General features: G+C 52.5%; 5 protein-coding genes across 5 annotated transcripts; 2 read left to right on the top strand and 3 right to left on the bottom strand.

The window, feature by feature from the left end:
* Positions 1-1389: 1389 nt before the first annotated feature.
* Positions 1390-2533, bottom strand: NCU07449 (hypothetical protein). The gene is made up of 3 exons (XM_959543.3): positions 2359-2533; positions 1913-2075; positions 1390-1777 (listed from the first exon to the last, which is right to left on the bottom strand). Exons 1-3 carry the CDS (start codon positions 2478-2480, stop codon positions 1706-1708), a joined length of 357 nt encoding a protein of 118 aa, XP_964636.1. The 5' UTR covers positions 2481-2533; the 3' UTR covers positions 1390-1705.
* An 841-nt stretch (positions 2534-3374) lies between these two features.
* Positions 3375-4482, bottom strand: NCU07450 (hypothetical protein; the record flags this gene model as incomplete). The annotated part of the gene is made up of 2 exons (XM_959544.2): positions 3375-4392; positions 4457-4482. 2 exons carry the CDS (start codon positions 4480-4482, stop codon positions 3375-3377), a joined length of 1044 nt encoding a protein of 347 aa, XP_964637.2.
* Positions 4483-5525: 1043 nt separating this feature from the next.
* NCU07451 (methionyl-tRNA synthetase) lies at positions 5526-8187 on the top strand. The gene is made up of 4 exons (XM_959545.2): positions 5526-5766; positions 5983-6676; positions 6744-6945; positions 7010-8187. Exons 1-4 carry the CDS (start codon positions 5647-5649, stop codon positions 7983-7985), a joined length of 1992 nt encoding a protein of 663 aa, XP_964638.1. The 5' UTR covers positions 5526-5646; the 3' UTR covers positions 7986-8187.
* A 918-nt stretch (positions 8188-9105) lies between these two features.
* On the top strand, positions 9106-10908 carry mig-2 (menadione-induced gene-2). The gene has a single exon (XM_959546.2). It carries the CDS (start codon positions 9461-9463, stop codon positions 10763-10765), a length of 1305 nt encoding a protein of 434 aa, XP_964639.1. The 5' UTR covers positions 9106-9460; the 3' UTR covers positions 10766-10908.
* NCU07453 (hypothetical protein) lies at positions 10681-12659 on the bottom strand. Its single transcript, XM_959547.2, has 3 exons — positions 12254-12659; positions 10974-12169; positions 10681-10703 (listed from the first exon to the last, which is right to left on the bottom strand). The coding sequence occupies exons 1-2, from the start codon at positions 12311-12313 to the stop codon at positions 11168-11170; spliced, it is 1062 nt and encodes a 353-aa protein (XP_964640.1). The 5' UTR covers positions 12314-12659; the 3' UTR covers positions 10681-10703; positions 10974-11167.
* Positions 12660-12772: the final 113 nt, after the last annotated feature.

Genomic DNA, 12772 nt, shown 5'->3' with positions numbered 1-12772 from the left:
GCGACAGATGTCAAACGAATCTAGAGCGCCTGGGTCGCAAGTCAAAGTCTGTCTTGGCTCATCTGGTAATTGTCAGCAAAAAAAAGATATAAAAAAATAAAATAAAAAATGGAAATAAAAAAGGAAAACAGAAAGAAACATGAAAGAAGCTTGGCTGTAGGGCTCAAGATGTCGACGTAGCGTTGTGGAAATGAATGACTAACCCGGCTGAATGATGGCTCTTAGTATCGAGGCCCCCTTTTCTAATTGACCCTCTTGTAGAAGAAGGCGAAGATCCCAATACCCATATATCTCTGTCGTTCTGTGCTTACCCCTTCCATCTGTCTGTTGGAGTACTGCCTGCACCGTTCCAGAGCCATCGACATCAAATATTTCGAGCAGCTCCGAATCCTTCATGTTTCTGTACTCGTCAAACCAAAGCTCAAATAGGGGGCATTCGTCATCCAGCGCATGCCTCAGATCAGCAACTTTGTCAGCTATGCAGAGACGGATGAAAGGAAGCTCTTCGCTTCTACAATCTTTGATGGCATAGGGAGTACCGGAAATGTGCTTCGGGTCTGTGACTACTTTGATTCGGCCACAGTGGCGGCAGGAATGAGGAATGTCGTAACTCTGGCTCCACGGTTTTATATCTTTCCTCCATTCCTCGCCAGTAGAGGTACTTGTGGGGTCGTAGTTATTCGCGGCTCTTTGTTCTGTGGGTAATATCGGGGCAGCTTCTTGCTTTCGACAAGATATGTTGTCTTGGCTTGAATCTTGTTGGCGCAATTGAGGGGCATCCATCGTTGACGCTTGTTCAAGTTGACGGCAAATCAATGTGGGTGATCCGGCTGAGAGATGTTTAGAAAGTCAAGAGAATCCAGCCACCTCAAGAGAAAATTGATGGCAACACACCTCTTTGATGGCTGGAGAGGTTCGCACAGATCATATTGACGGGATGTAGTCGGGATAAGAAAGTGGTGGTGGTGGTGGTGGTTAGCGCCATTCAAGAAGCCCCGAAGTCTCTTGGTCGATGTCGCCATCGCTCCCTGTCTGCTAGCTTCATTGATGCCACAGCCAATCACCAGAGGAATACACGGTAGTACGTGAGGTGATCACAACGTCGAGTTGCGGGAAGCACAAAATCGAGGCGAATGGATGCCTTGCAAGAACATTGGAAAATCCTAAAACCATCAACCGGACACTCGAAAGTAGTTCGCGAACCGACACGCATAGGGACATGAAGGAACCCAATATCCGTTATTTTAAGGGCAGCCAATTCGGGCTATTGAGTTGCGGAATAAAATAGGCAGGAACAACGGGTGAAAAGCAGGCACAAATCACAAGAAGCGAACAGCCACGTAGGGAAGTCGCGCCCCAACGACAAAACATGCATTGCGACTCATACCGTAACGGAAACTTTCCAACTCTTTTTTCTCCAATTTTCATCATAATAACTAATTCAAGTCGTTCAGACCAATCAACTCACAAATCACGACAATGTACCGAAGACGGTCGTACAAATAATCATTCAGGTGTCGAAGGCATCTTGTATCACCTCTTTCGTAACACATCATGATTCATATCGGCTAGTACCCTAACTAGGTACCTCTCCACCTAGATAGACTTCGGCATCCATCGCCCAAGTGCACTATCATCCGGTTCGCAGATGGTAGCAGACAATCAAGATTTCCTGCCCTCGCCCCAGCCCAGAGAGGAGACAATCTTACAAGTCAAGACTATCCTCCTCAATAGTCTTGCAGCAAGTCCAGCATTCACCACCGAACTGCTTTGCGTGCTACACCGACGAGGAAACAAGTTAGTCAAGGTTTGCACAACACACAAGGGAAACAAACCAGAAAAAAAAAAAAAAAAAAAAAAAAAAAAAAAAAAAAAAAGGAAAAGAAAAAAAAAAAAAGGAGAAAAAACTCACCCATCCCTCAGGACAATTCGGCTCCTCCCCAAAACACGCCCTCCAGCAAATCTCGGGCTTCTCATCGTCATCGCTGTTCTTGAGTAATCTAGCAAAGTCATTTGTCTTCGCAGACTGCTGGCGGTGCTTGTTGTTGGTCTTGGGGACCACTTCGATGCGGAGACTGCAGCATAAAAGTGGGAATTGCGACGTTGCGTTAGCATTACCTCTACTTATACATGGGATTTAACAGGTGAGGAATGTGAAATGCACGATGCACGATGCACGATGCAAGCTGTGTTGTGAAGTTGTGAAAAGAGTAGAGGGGAATCAACTGCAATGTCTGATAGGGCAGCGATTTCGTTCGAGTACTCCAAACTGCTGCGGGGGGAAGTGTGTAGGTAGGTAGGTAGGCAGATGGGGTAGTAGTAGTAGCGAGCGAGCGACATGGAAGTGAGGTGACTAACGTGATGTCTTCCTCAAACACGTGAGAGGGAGTCTTGGCCGAGTTCTTGGTAGACCACGGCATGGCGGCGATGGTGGTGATGCCAGTGGCGAGGAGGAGGGCGGTGGTGGTTGTGAACTTCATGTTTTTTGTTCAAAGATTGATTGATTGATGTGGATGATGATGGTTCTTGTTCTGATGATGATGCTGTTGCTGATATTTCCAAAAATTTTCACCTCTGAAAAGGCGAGAGACGAAGGCCATTATATACATTTCTTCCTCCTACTACTCCAAAGCATACACTTCCATTAAGTTGTCATCTCTCCGTGTCCTATGGTATAGCTCCATTCAATCACGACTCTAGGAACCACATCAGAATTGGCGCCAACAAAACACTGCGCCAAATCAGTTCTCCACCTCAACAAGACGCCCATTTCCAATGATCCAGCCGAATGATGGTCAACGCAACCTACTCGCAGCTTTCGAAGACCAAAGGTTCCAGTCAAAGGATGACAACATCGGTCTTGGACTCTGGTTCAAGGTCTTAGCTTAGGCGCAAGTGGTTCCGAATCTGGCGCGAACCAATGAGGCTCTTGGATGGAGTCTCACAGACAAAAGTCCAAAAAGCCATTTGTGCTCATGTTTACGTTTCTCTTGTGTCTTTGTTTGGGGATTCATTGGCTTTGGTTTCTTCTTGTCGAACCGTGGCGACCTGTGAGTTCTCGTCCAGCCTTCGGATGCGATTTGCGACGGGTTACCCGATGTGTGGATGTCGATGAGGCAAGTTCTCGTCCATTGCAGAGTAGGATCAACAAAGGAATAGGGGTGAACATGGGCAAGTGCATTATTCTGAATAGTACATAGGTGGTTCTGACTGACACATGTGCTTGGATTAGTGGTTAAACAGATCTATTATTGTATTGGTATGTTGCCTTTGATGCCTCTCTTTGACCCGAACTCCAGAAAGATGAAAAGAAAAAAAAAAAAAAAAAAAAAAAAAAAAAAAAAAAAAAAAAAAAAAAAAAGCACTGACGCGTGCTATGAGAGGTCCAGGAAAGAAGTTTCCATATCGCACACAGGTGTAATTATCACCTCGCTATCCGAACTTCCAGCTTCGCCCTCCAGCTTCTCCTCGTCCTCCTCCTCCGAAATGATATCCTCGCCCATCAGGGTTGACCCAGTCTCCATATCATCTGAATCTTCCTGCCCCGTGACCAAATGGGGACAAACCCCCTCTCCGACTGCCGATCGATGACTATGAAACGAGCATTGCCTGAAGCCAAACAAGCGCTCCTCGCTCCTCAGATTGTTCATCGGTAGCCTCAACTGGGGGTTCTTAATCCGTAAATCGGCCTTGCTCGCCGCCATCTTGTTAAAGTGCATGCCGTAATCCGCTTTGAGTTTCGGGAACACAGCAAACAGCTTCTCGAACTCACTTGACGTGCCGTCCCCGCCGTGCAGCGTCCAGGCCAGCATTGCCACGGCCCACTTACGCAGTCTGACTGCGTTGTCGAGGGAACAATCCCCGTACAGAAAGGTGATAAACCCCGGTGACATGTCCCAGTCGCAGCGGAGGTACAAATCTTGTAGGGCGTCCATCGAGTCGTCTTGCAAAGCGGGGAGGTCGATTACCTCGGCAAAGAGATGCAGACGAACCAGGTTCCAGCGAAGGGCCCGCCGTTCACTGTCGGTTGTTTCCGCATGTCTGGTCGTTCCCATCCGGGACGGGGAATGTCGAGCAGGAGATATTCGGCTAGGAGAGGAGGTGGGAGAGTGTCGATTTCTCGAGGCCTTTTCTACGGCGCTGTCGACGTATGCTTGAAAGGCGCGACGGTCGTAGAGCCAGACGATGAACAGCTCGAATACTTCGGGGGATTCTTCGGGGAGCCAGAGGACCGAGTCTTCGGATTCGGATTTGGTCGTTTTGCTTTCTTGCTGGGCGGCTTCGATGTGGTTGCGGAAGAAGACGCTGGTTCTGCAAAGGAGCTTCTTGTGCATTCGAAAGTCGCGTTGTTCTTTGCCCACGAGCACCTGGACCATTTCCGATCCCAGCCGCCTGTTGAAGTTAGTAAGCGGGTTTGACTTGACACAGATTGCTAGGCCGGCAGCCGGCAACTTACGATCTGGAGGATCTCCTTGTGCTCATTTTGGGAGACATGACTGATGACTTTTCACTGCACGATGATTGCCAAAGAAAAACTTGTTGATTACCGGACAGCTGAGTAGGTATGTATACAGAGAAGTCGTACTCGACAACTATGCCTGGTCGTCCTCCATGACACTCAAACTCACGGAGCCGCGATCCGGCATTCCATGCTTCGAAACATTGGTTAAACCACGTTGGAGATGCCAACGATAACCGGGAACAGGAAAAGAAACGTGAAGGAGGCAGTGCCAGCTTGATAAGAATCTTGTGGTTCAAGATGTTGACCGAGTATGGTTACATTGCCAAGGTCGTGTTCGTTCCATGTTGATTTTGGATGTTTCGTTTCATGTTGCTAGCAGGGCACGATCCTGAAATGGAAGAGAGAAGCCCTGAAGGAGACGCTATTCACGCCAAAGACGGAGCCCTGACCCTGCCGGCACCAACCGAGACCCCCGCATTTTGGGACGATGGATCCACTGCGGACGTCAGGGCGAGTCCAGGGGAGGTGATCCCTGAAACGATCCCCTAAGCAGCTGCCCCTGTTCTAGGCTCAGAATCCACCGCACTGTCCGTCTGGGTTTTCGCCCCGGCCAGTTCACGCAATACTTACCTAAATCGACCTGTACTTCCAAATCTGAGGAAACAAGGCCACGACATTTGGACATTCAGACAATGTTGGATTGAGCATCCATACAGTACCTATTTGAGGATGTTGAATTACATACGCTACCGCTGCTCTCTGTACGATAGACGTCGAAACAAGCTTGGTGAGCTTATTGGTAGTAAGCACTGATTGAAGCAATAGCCTTATTGGTGTGTACACTAAAAAGGCAAAGAAGTGGCGGCGGCAAGGGACGAACAAGGGTAGGTACCTTTGCGTAGGCATGGCAACCTCAAGAGAGAAGAGACCAGACCAACCGAAAGAGACGGGCGGCATCGGACAAAGGCGGGGAACGGCCATGGCTCTGAGACACACTTATTCAGACGACACTTCTCCTCAGGGTTAGGGTCAACTGTGCCCCTCACCTTCTGACTCACCCCACTTTATATGTCGCGATTGGGGTTTCGTCCGTCTGTTTGCGGCTCCGAGTTCATTCCAGTATCTTTGTCGCCGAGTCCCCAACTGCCCAGCGACAGCAGGACATCAACCACACGACAGCAAAAATGGCCAGCAAAAACGGACCAGTTCTGCCCCAGCCGGGTAAGGAGAACATCCTCATCACCAGTGCCCTGCCCTACGTCAACAACGTCCCCCATCTGGGCAACATCATTGGTAGCGTTCTGGTATGTGTTGATAGGCTTCAATTCTCTCGCTTCTCTGTCCTGTCCTGTCTGCAGCCATGCCCTGCGACCACTACCACATGCGCTGCTTTTGCGCTTCCCGTCCCTGTCCTGCTTCGCGCATATTGCCCCGCCTTGTCACCTTGTCCATCTACCCACTTCCCATCTTGTCCGGCCTCTTCCACTACCTAATCTTGTTGCTGACCCAACCCTCTCCAGTCTGCCGATGTCTTCGCTCGCTTCTGCCGCGCCCGTGGCCTGCCCACCCTCTACATCTGCGGTTCCGACGAGTATGGCACTGCTACCGAGACCAAGGCCCTTTCCGAGGGCGTAGACCCCGCGACTCTTTGCGCAAAGTACCACGCCCTTCACAAGGATGTCTACGACTGGTTCCGCATCAGCTTCGACAAGTTCGGTCGCACTCCCACCGACGAGCACACCGGCATCACCCAGGAGATTTTTGCCCAGCTCTGGAAGAATGGCTTCATCGAGGAGCGCGAAACCACCCAGGCCTTCTGCGCCGTCCCCGAACACAACACCTTCTTGGCCGATCGCTACGTTGAGGGTGAATGCAGCATCTGCCACGACCTCGGTGCCCGTGGTGACCAGTGCGATGCGTGCGGCAACCTGCTCGACCCCATGCAGCCCGACAAGAACGCTGCCGGCGAAGACGAGAGCAAGGGTACCGGCTGGCTCATCAACCCCCGCTGCAAGCTTGACGGCTCCACTCCCGAGAGGCGCAAGACGAAGCACCTTTACATCCGACTAGACGAGCTCAACAAGGAGATCACTGCCTGGCTCGACAGAGTGGAGAACGGCTGGAGCGCCAACTGCGTTGCCATTACCCGCTCGTGGATCAACAACGGCCTGAAGCCCCGTGGTATCACTAGAGATCTCAAGTGGGGTGTACCCAGTACGTCTTTGCGCCCTGTCTTTGGTTGAGTCCCTTTACGGCCATAGCTAACACAACCGTTTCACAGTCCCCAAGGGCCTCGAGGGTCTTTCTGACGAAGAGTACGCCAACAAGGTCTTCTACGTCTGGTTCGATGCTTGCATTGGCTACGCTTCCATTACCAAGTGCTACACCGACGAGGGTAACCTGGAGGGCAGGAATTGGGAGAAGTGGTGGAAGAACCCCGATAACGTCACCTTGTACCAGTTCATGGGCAAGGACAACGTTCCGTATGTGCTCCGCGTGCTACTCTCACTCAAAGTCGCAACTGTCTCGACTGACACCGTCTATTAGTTTCCATACCATCATCTTCCCCGGCACGCAGTTGGGTACAAAGGAGAAGTGGACCCAGGTTAACCACCTGTCCACGACCGAGTACCTCAACTACGAGGGTGGCAAGTTCAGCAAATCCAAGGGCGTCGGTGTGTTTGGCAACAACGCCAGGGATACCGGTATCGACCCCGATGTCTGGAGATACTACCTCCTCTCCAGACGTCCCGAGTCTGGTGACTCCGAGTTCAAGTGGGAGGAGTTCATTGACTCCAACAACAACGATCTCCTCAAGAACCTCGGTAACCTGTGCCAGCGCGTCGTCAAGTTCTGCCAGGCCAAGCTTGACGCCAAGGTCCCCGAGTACCCCAAGACTCCCATCGCGTCTCTTGATGAGTACAAGGAGGAGATCAACAAGCTCCTCAAGGAGTACAACGAGCAGGTCAAGGGTACCAAGCTCCGCGCCGGTCTTGCTACCGTCCTCAGCATCTCTGCCGTCGGCAACAAATTGCTCCAGGACAACAAGCTCAGCAACCAGCTGCTTACCGAGGAGCCTGAGCGCTGCAACGCTGTCATCAACTTTGCCCTCAACCTTCTCCACCTTATTGCTGGTGTCTTGAGCCCTTACATGCCCGGCACCGCTCAGTCTATCCTCAGACAGGTTGGCCTCAAGGCTGCTGAGGGTGAGACCGACATCCCCGTTGTCATCCCTGACACCTGGACCGCCGACGCCCTCAAGGCCGGTGAGCCCATCGGCACCCCTGAGCTTCTGTTCTCCCAAATTCCCGCTGCCAAGCTGGAGGAGTGGCGCGAGGCCTACGGTGGTGAGGAGCTCCGCAAGCAAAAGGCCATCGAGGCCGAGAAGGCGGCTGCCAAGAAGCTGCAGAGGGAGAAGGAGAAGGAGAAGAAGAAGGCCAAGAAGGAGAAGGAGAGGCTGGCCAAGGAGCAGGCTGCCAAGGAGGCCGCCGCCGGTGAGACTAAGGAGCTTCCTTTGAGGTAAATGAGAAAAGAGAGGAGAAAGACTAGATATCCATTGGGTCTAAGGGGTTGTTGGGTCGGTTGTTGGGTCGGTTGGTGAAAGGCGTTGTGCTGTGTCTTTGGCGGGTATGGATTTTGCGACGCATCAGCTGCTTGGTTTTCATTTAGAGACGATACGATTTTTACGCCTGTCAGATGTGCAAAATAGATGATGATATCCACCTCTATTGTTTACCTTTTTGGTGTTTTGGATTACACTATTTAGGAAAGATGTTTATCAGGGGTTCGGCGTCGGACAGACAACCGTCAACCAGTGGAATTGTGTGGTGTTTTGTTGCTGGTCTCCAGCGTGAACGGACAGGAGTGGGAGCTGAAGCGGTGATGGCGGACTTTGCTCCGGGATTTGTAATTGGTCGGAGACGAAGGCGGCGATAAAGACGGTGACGGGACAGCCGGGGGGCTATCAGTACCGGATCCCGGATTCCCGGTATTTCCGTGCGCGCTCTTTTCTCGGCTTTCATGCGGGAGGCGGGCGGATTACTAATATGGTGTATCGCCCAGAACACACCGGGGCAATGGGCGAGATCTCTCACCCTCGTTGCTGCGCGGCGATTGGTGACGCAGTCCATCTAGAATTGGCGATCGGCCTCTCACCGCGTTTGGCAAAGTCGCAAAGGGCTCCAACCGCCTGCGACGTGGTGGGTTTGGTTGGATTCGGATTTCCAATCCAACTGTCTCCGGCTATGGCCATGGTACGATAGTGGTACGTAGTCGTCAGGTCCCTTAAAACCGACAATGCGCTGACTAGTGGGCTGGCCAGTACCAACACTATGTACACTCACCTAGTCAAGGAAAATGGTCGTGTACGATTCATTGTCAATTGGTCCCTGACTAGTGTCTTGGAAGAGACCTGACGAGTAACCGTCAAGCTTGGTCACCACGAGGAAAATAATTCCTCCATAGAGGTTATTCTCCCTAGAGGTACAACCTGTCCCCCCATTTCGAAACATAGAACCAAAAAGTACCAGTAGCCCCACATTTGCGATCCAAAACCGTCTGAAGATTTCCATAAGCGTCTCTCACTCGGCAACCAATTAATTGATGATTCATTGGGGGCAATTCTTCAACAGCTGAAAGGGATTGGCCAATGGAAATGGCGCCATTCTCAACGCCATCCGAACAAGAACTGTATTTTTTTTTCTCTTTCCCGAGGGATGAAACGCCCATTTCAAGATCCCATGGGACACCGCTGCTGCTGGGCAAGGGGAACCGACACCGATGATAGTCAGTTGAAGGGTGGTTTGTAATCAACACAGAAACACCCCCACTTGGTGCTCCATGATAACGATGCGTTTTAACACGGCTTCTGGCCTCCCAGAACGGGGAATATAAATGCTATAAGCGCCCTTCTTCCCTCATTGCCCTTTTGTCGTTTCCTGTTCTCTATCCATCTGTCTGTATACCTCATCCCATCCACCAACAACAAACATCATCAAGATGGCCGACTTCACCCAGAAGAAGACCTCCTCCCCCGCGGCCCCGGGTGTTCCCTTCTACACCCCGGCCCAGGTCCCCGCCGCCGGCACTCCCCTCCCCTCCACCCCCGGCGATGTCCCTACTCTCTTCACCCCTCTCAAGATCCGTGGTGTTGAGCTCCAGAACCGCTTCGCCGTTGCGCCCATGTGCACCTACTCTGCCGACGATGGCCACATGACCGACTGGCACCTTGTCCACCTGGGCTCCTTCGCCCTCCGCGGTGTCCCCCTCACCATCTTCGAGGCCACCGGCGTCCTCCCCAACGGCCGCATCACCCCCGAGTGCTCTGGTCTCTGGCAGGACTCCCAGATTGCGCCCCTCAAGCGCATCGTCGACTACATCCACTCCCAGGGCCAGAAGGCCGGTATCCAGCTTGCCCACGCCGGCCGCAAGGCCTCCACCAAGGCCCCCTGGCACTACCAGCGCGGCAAGAGCGAGCTTGCCGGCCCCGAGCAGGGTGGCTGGCCCGAGAACGTCTGGGCCCCCAGCGCCATCAGCTACAACGAGGAGACCTTCCCCTTCCCCAAGGAGATGACCGTCGAGCAGATCCACGAGCTCGTCGAGGCCTGGAAGGCGTCTGCCCAGCGTGCCCTCAAGGCCGGCTTCGACCTCATTGAGATCCACGCCGCCCACGGCTACCTCATTTCCGAGTTCTTGAGCCCCATCTCCAACCAGCGTACCGACCAGTACGGTGGCTCCTTCGAGAACCGCACCCGCGTTCTCCGCGAGATCATCTCGGCCGTCCGCTCCGTCATCCCCGAGGACATGCCCCTCTTCGTCCGTGTCTCCGCCACCGAGTGGATGGAGTACACCGGCCAGCCCTCGTGGGACCTCCAGCAGACCATTGAGCTCGCCAAGATCCTCCCCGACCTCGGCGTCGACCTCCTCGACGTCTCTTCCGGCGGCAACAACAAGGACCAGAAGATCAACGTCCACACCTACTACCAGATCGACATGGCCGAGCAGATCCGCGCGGCCGTGCACGAGGCCGGCAAGCAGCTCCTCGTCGGTGCCGTCGGCTTGGTCACCTCGGCTGAGATCGCCAAGGAGACCGTCCAGGAGAAGGAGGATGGCAGAGTCACCATCCAGCGCGAGAACGGCGCCAAGACTCGTGCCGATATGGTCCTTGTTGCCAGGCAGTTCTTGAAGGAGCCCGAGTTCGTCCTCACTGTCGCCGACGAGTTGGGTGTTGATGTCAAGGCCCCTGTTCAGTACCTCCGTGGTCCTCTTAGCAGCAGGCCCAAGAAGTTGACCACTGTTCCTTAAATTATTTGATGATGATGGAAACGACTCAAAAAAGAAAAAAAAAAGGGATAGAAGGGGCGTAACGTTTTCAGCTTTGGATAGAGTATAGAAAGAGCGCTAGATACCACCTTTTATATGAAGCATTTTAGATCCAATTTGTTCTGATATCGTGCATCAATGTGCAGAAGCAACTTTGTTTCTCGGTTAAATGAGACTGAAGACGACTTACTTTGACTCTGCGAAAATGGGTAAGAGATCAGTTATAAGCGGAGGGATGTAATCGCTGATGCGTATCGATGTGTATATCGTAAATCCTGAACCCATAAAAGGCTGCGTATCGCACCATTTCCCTTTCGCAGTTTCCCAAAAATCAAACTACCGGCAATAACTCCGTCACCCCTCTCCTCATCACAATGTGAGACATCACCTCAAATCCCCCTTCCTCTTCTTCTCATCCACCAACCACTCCGCCACACCCCTCACCAACCCCAACATGAGCTCCTGTCCAATCCTCACATACTCCCCATCCTTGCCCACCTCACACGGCACATGCAAAAACACCACTTTCCTCTCCGCCTTGCGCTTATACAGCTCCGCCAAACTACTATAGTAAATGAAATCGCAAAGATACCTTCCTGGATCTTCACTGATCACCAACTTTTCTCCCTTGTTACCGCCTTTGATATCATTGCCATACCACTTTGCTCCTCCTCCTCCCCCTTTACCCCCCTCTCCTTCTTTTCCTCCTTTTCCCCCTTCTTTTCCCCCTTCTTTTTCATCTTCTTTTTCATCTCCACCACCACCATTCTGGGGGGTCCCAGCCACCACCAGTCCCGGCGGCGCATACCCCCTCCACTTTTCCAAAATCACATCCAAATCCAAATCCGTCCGCAGTTCCGCCGGACACCCCTTCCACACCCAATCGTCGTCTTTCAACTGATTTTCCTTGTCGCGCAGAAACTCGCCGTCCACGTCCCGCAAGGCGTACCCGTCGCGGTGCGCAAGGCGCTCGATTGCCCATCGCGGTTGGGGGCCGGCCATGCCTATGTGGATGGCAAAGTCGTATTTCTTTGGGGTTGGTTCTTCTTCATTTGCGGTGGTGGTGGTGGTGGTGGTGGCGGCGGCATCTTGTTCGGAAAAGGGAGCTTCGGAGGTGGTGGGTTCTGCTGCTAAGGCGGCGGTGGAAGTGGAAGAAGTGGAAGTGGAGGAAGAGGAATCAAAAGTGGGAGCCCAAAGTTTGGGGATGAGTGCGCGGACGGTTTTATAAGAGACGCGGATGGGGTCCGGGTGGACGTGCAAGTTGACGCGAGGAATCAAAGGCGGTTTTTGCGTGGAAGGTTGTTTAGCGCGCAAAGGGGGGAGGATGGCCGGGAGGCGGGAGGCGATTTCCCAGGAGGGGTTGAGGGGGTATTCCTTTTTGAAGGGCTGTTGTTTTGGGTGTGGTGGTGGTGGTGGTTAGTTGGTGAGGAGAGAGGTAGGTAGGTGGTGGGTTGATTCGTGATGACTTACACCGAAGCCGGTGATCAGGACGTTGATCTCTTCGTCGCTGTAGACGTTGGTAGAGCCCATGGTTATTGTTGTTGATGGGTAGTTCGCGAAGGTGGGTGATGGGATGGAAGGGGAGGTTATGTCGTAGGACAATCGATGTAGATATGTAGAGGTATTCAGATTGAAGCCAACGCTATATAGGAAGGGTCAAGACGGCAGGGAGTCGATGCGATGGAATTATATAGGAGACTTGGACTGTGCTGAAGTACTGGCAGCAAGGCAATGGAAAAAGTGACGATGCAAAGAGTCACTCTCTCTACTCTGTCCAAACCATCATCAATAAATCAGGCAGTGTAAGTGGAGAGCATAACATCACCAGCGCTTCATCGTAGGTGTTGGGTGCGGGGTGAGCCGACTTCCCTAAACGGAGGACGGAGTGAGTTCGGGATTCAGATGAGGGGAACCTCCAACGAAGCCGTCAACCTAATGTCAACCGAATCACAGCATCGTTGCATTCCATTGCTTGGGTGACATTGATGG

This window comes from Neurospora crassa, linkage group I, assembly GCF_000182925.2.
Source record: "Neurospora crassa OR74A linkage group I, whole genome shotgun sequence".
Classification (NCBI taxonomy): Eukaryota; Fungi; Ascomycota; class Sordariomycetes; order Sordariales; family Sordariaceae; genus Neurospora; species Neurospora crassa.
Note: the sequence above shows the minus strand (reverse complement) of the source record. Positions and strands in the feature narration are given on the sequence as shown.

Bases quoted from the DNA above. Each gene is read 5' to 3' on its own strand.
- NCU07449 (XM_959543.3), bottom strand. From the start codon at position 2,480: ATGAAGTTCACAACCACCACCGCCCTCCTCCTCGCCACTGGCATCACC. The intron at 2,076-2,358 runs GTTAGTCACCTC...TTTATGCTGCAG, and splicing joins GTGTTTGAGGAAGACATCAC to TCTCCGCATCGAAGTGGTCC. The intron at 1,778-1,912 runs GTGAGTTTTTTC...TCGTCGGTGTAG, and splicing joins CGAATTGTCCTGAGGGATGG to CACGCAAAGCAGTTCGGTGG.
- NCU07451 (XM_959545.2), top strand. From the start codon at position 5,647: ATGGCCAGCAAAAACGGACCAGTTCTGCCCCAGCCGGGTAAGGAGAAC. The intron at 5,767-5,982 runs GTATGTGTTGAT...AACCCTCTCCAG, and splicing joins ACATCATTGGTAGCGTTCTG to TCTGCCGATGTCTTCGCTCG. The intron at 6,946-7,009 runs GTATGTGCTCCG...ACCGTCTATTAG, and splicing joins ATGGGCAAGGACAACGTTCC to TTTCCATACCATCATCTTCC.
- mig-2 (XM_959546.2), top strand. From the start codon at position 9,461: ATGGCCGACTTCACCCAGAAGAAGACCTCCTCCCCCGCGGCCCCGGGT.
- NCU07453 (XM_959547.2), bottom strand. From the start codon at position 12,313: ATGGGCTCTACCAACGTCTACAGCGACGAAGAGATCAACGTCCTGATC. The intron at 12,170-12,253 runs GTAAGTCATCAC...CCAAAACAACAG, and splicing joins TCCTGATCACCGGCTTCGGT to CCCTTCAAAAAGGAATACCC.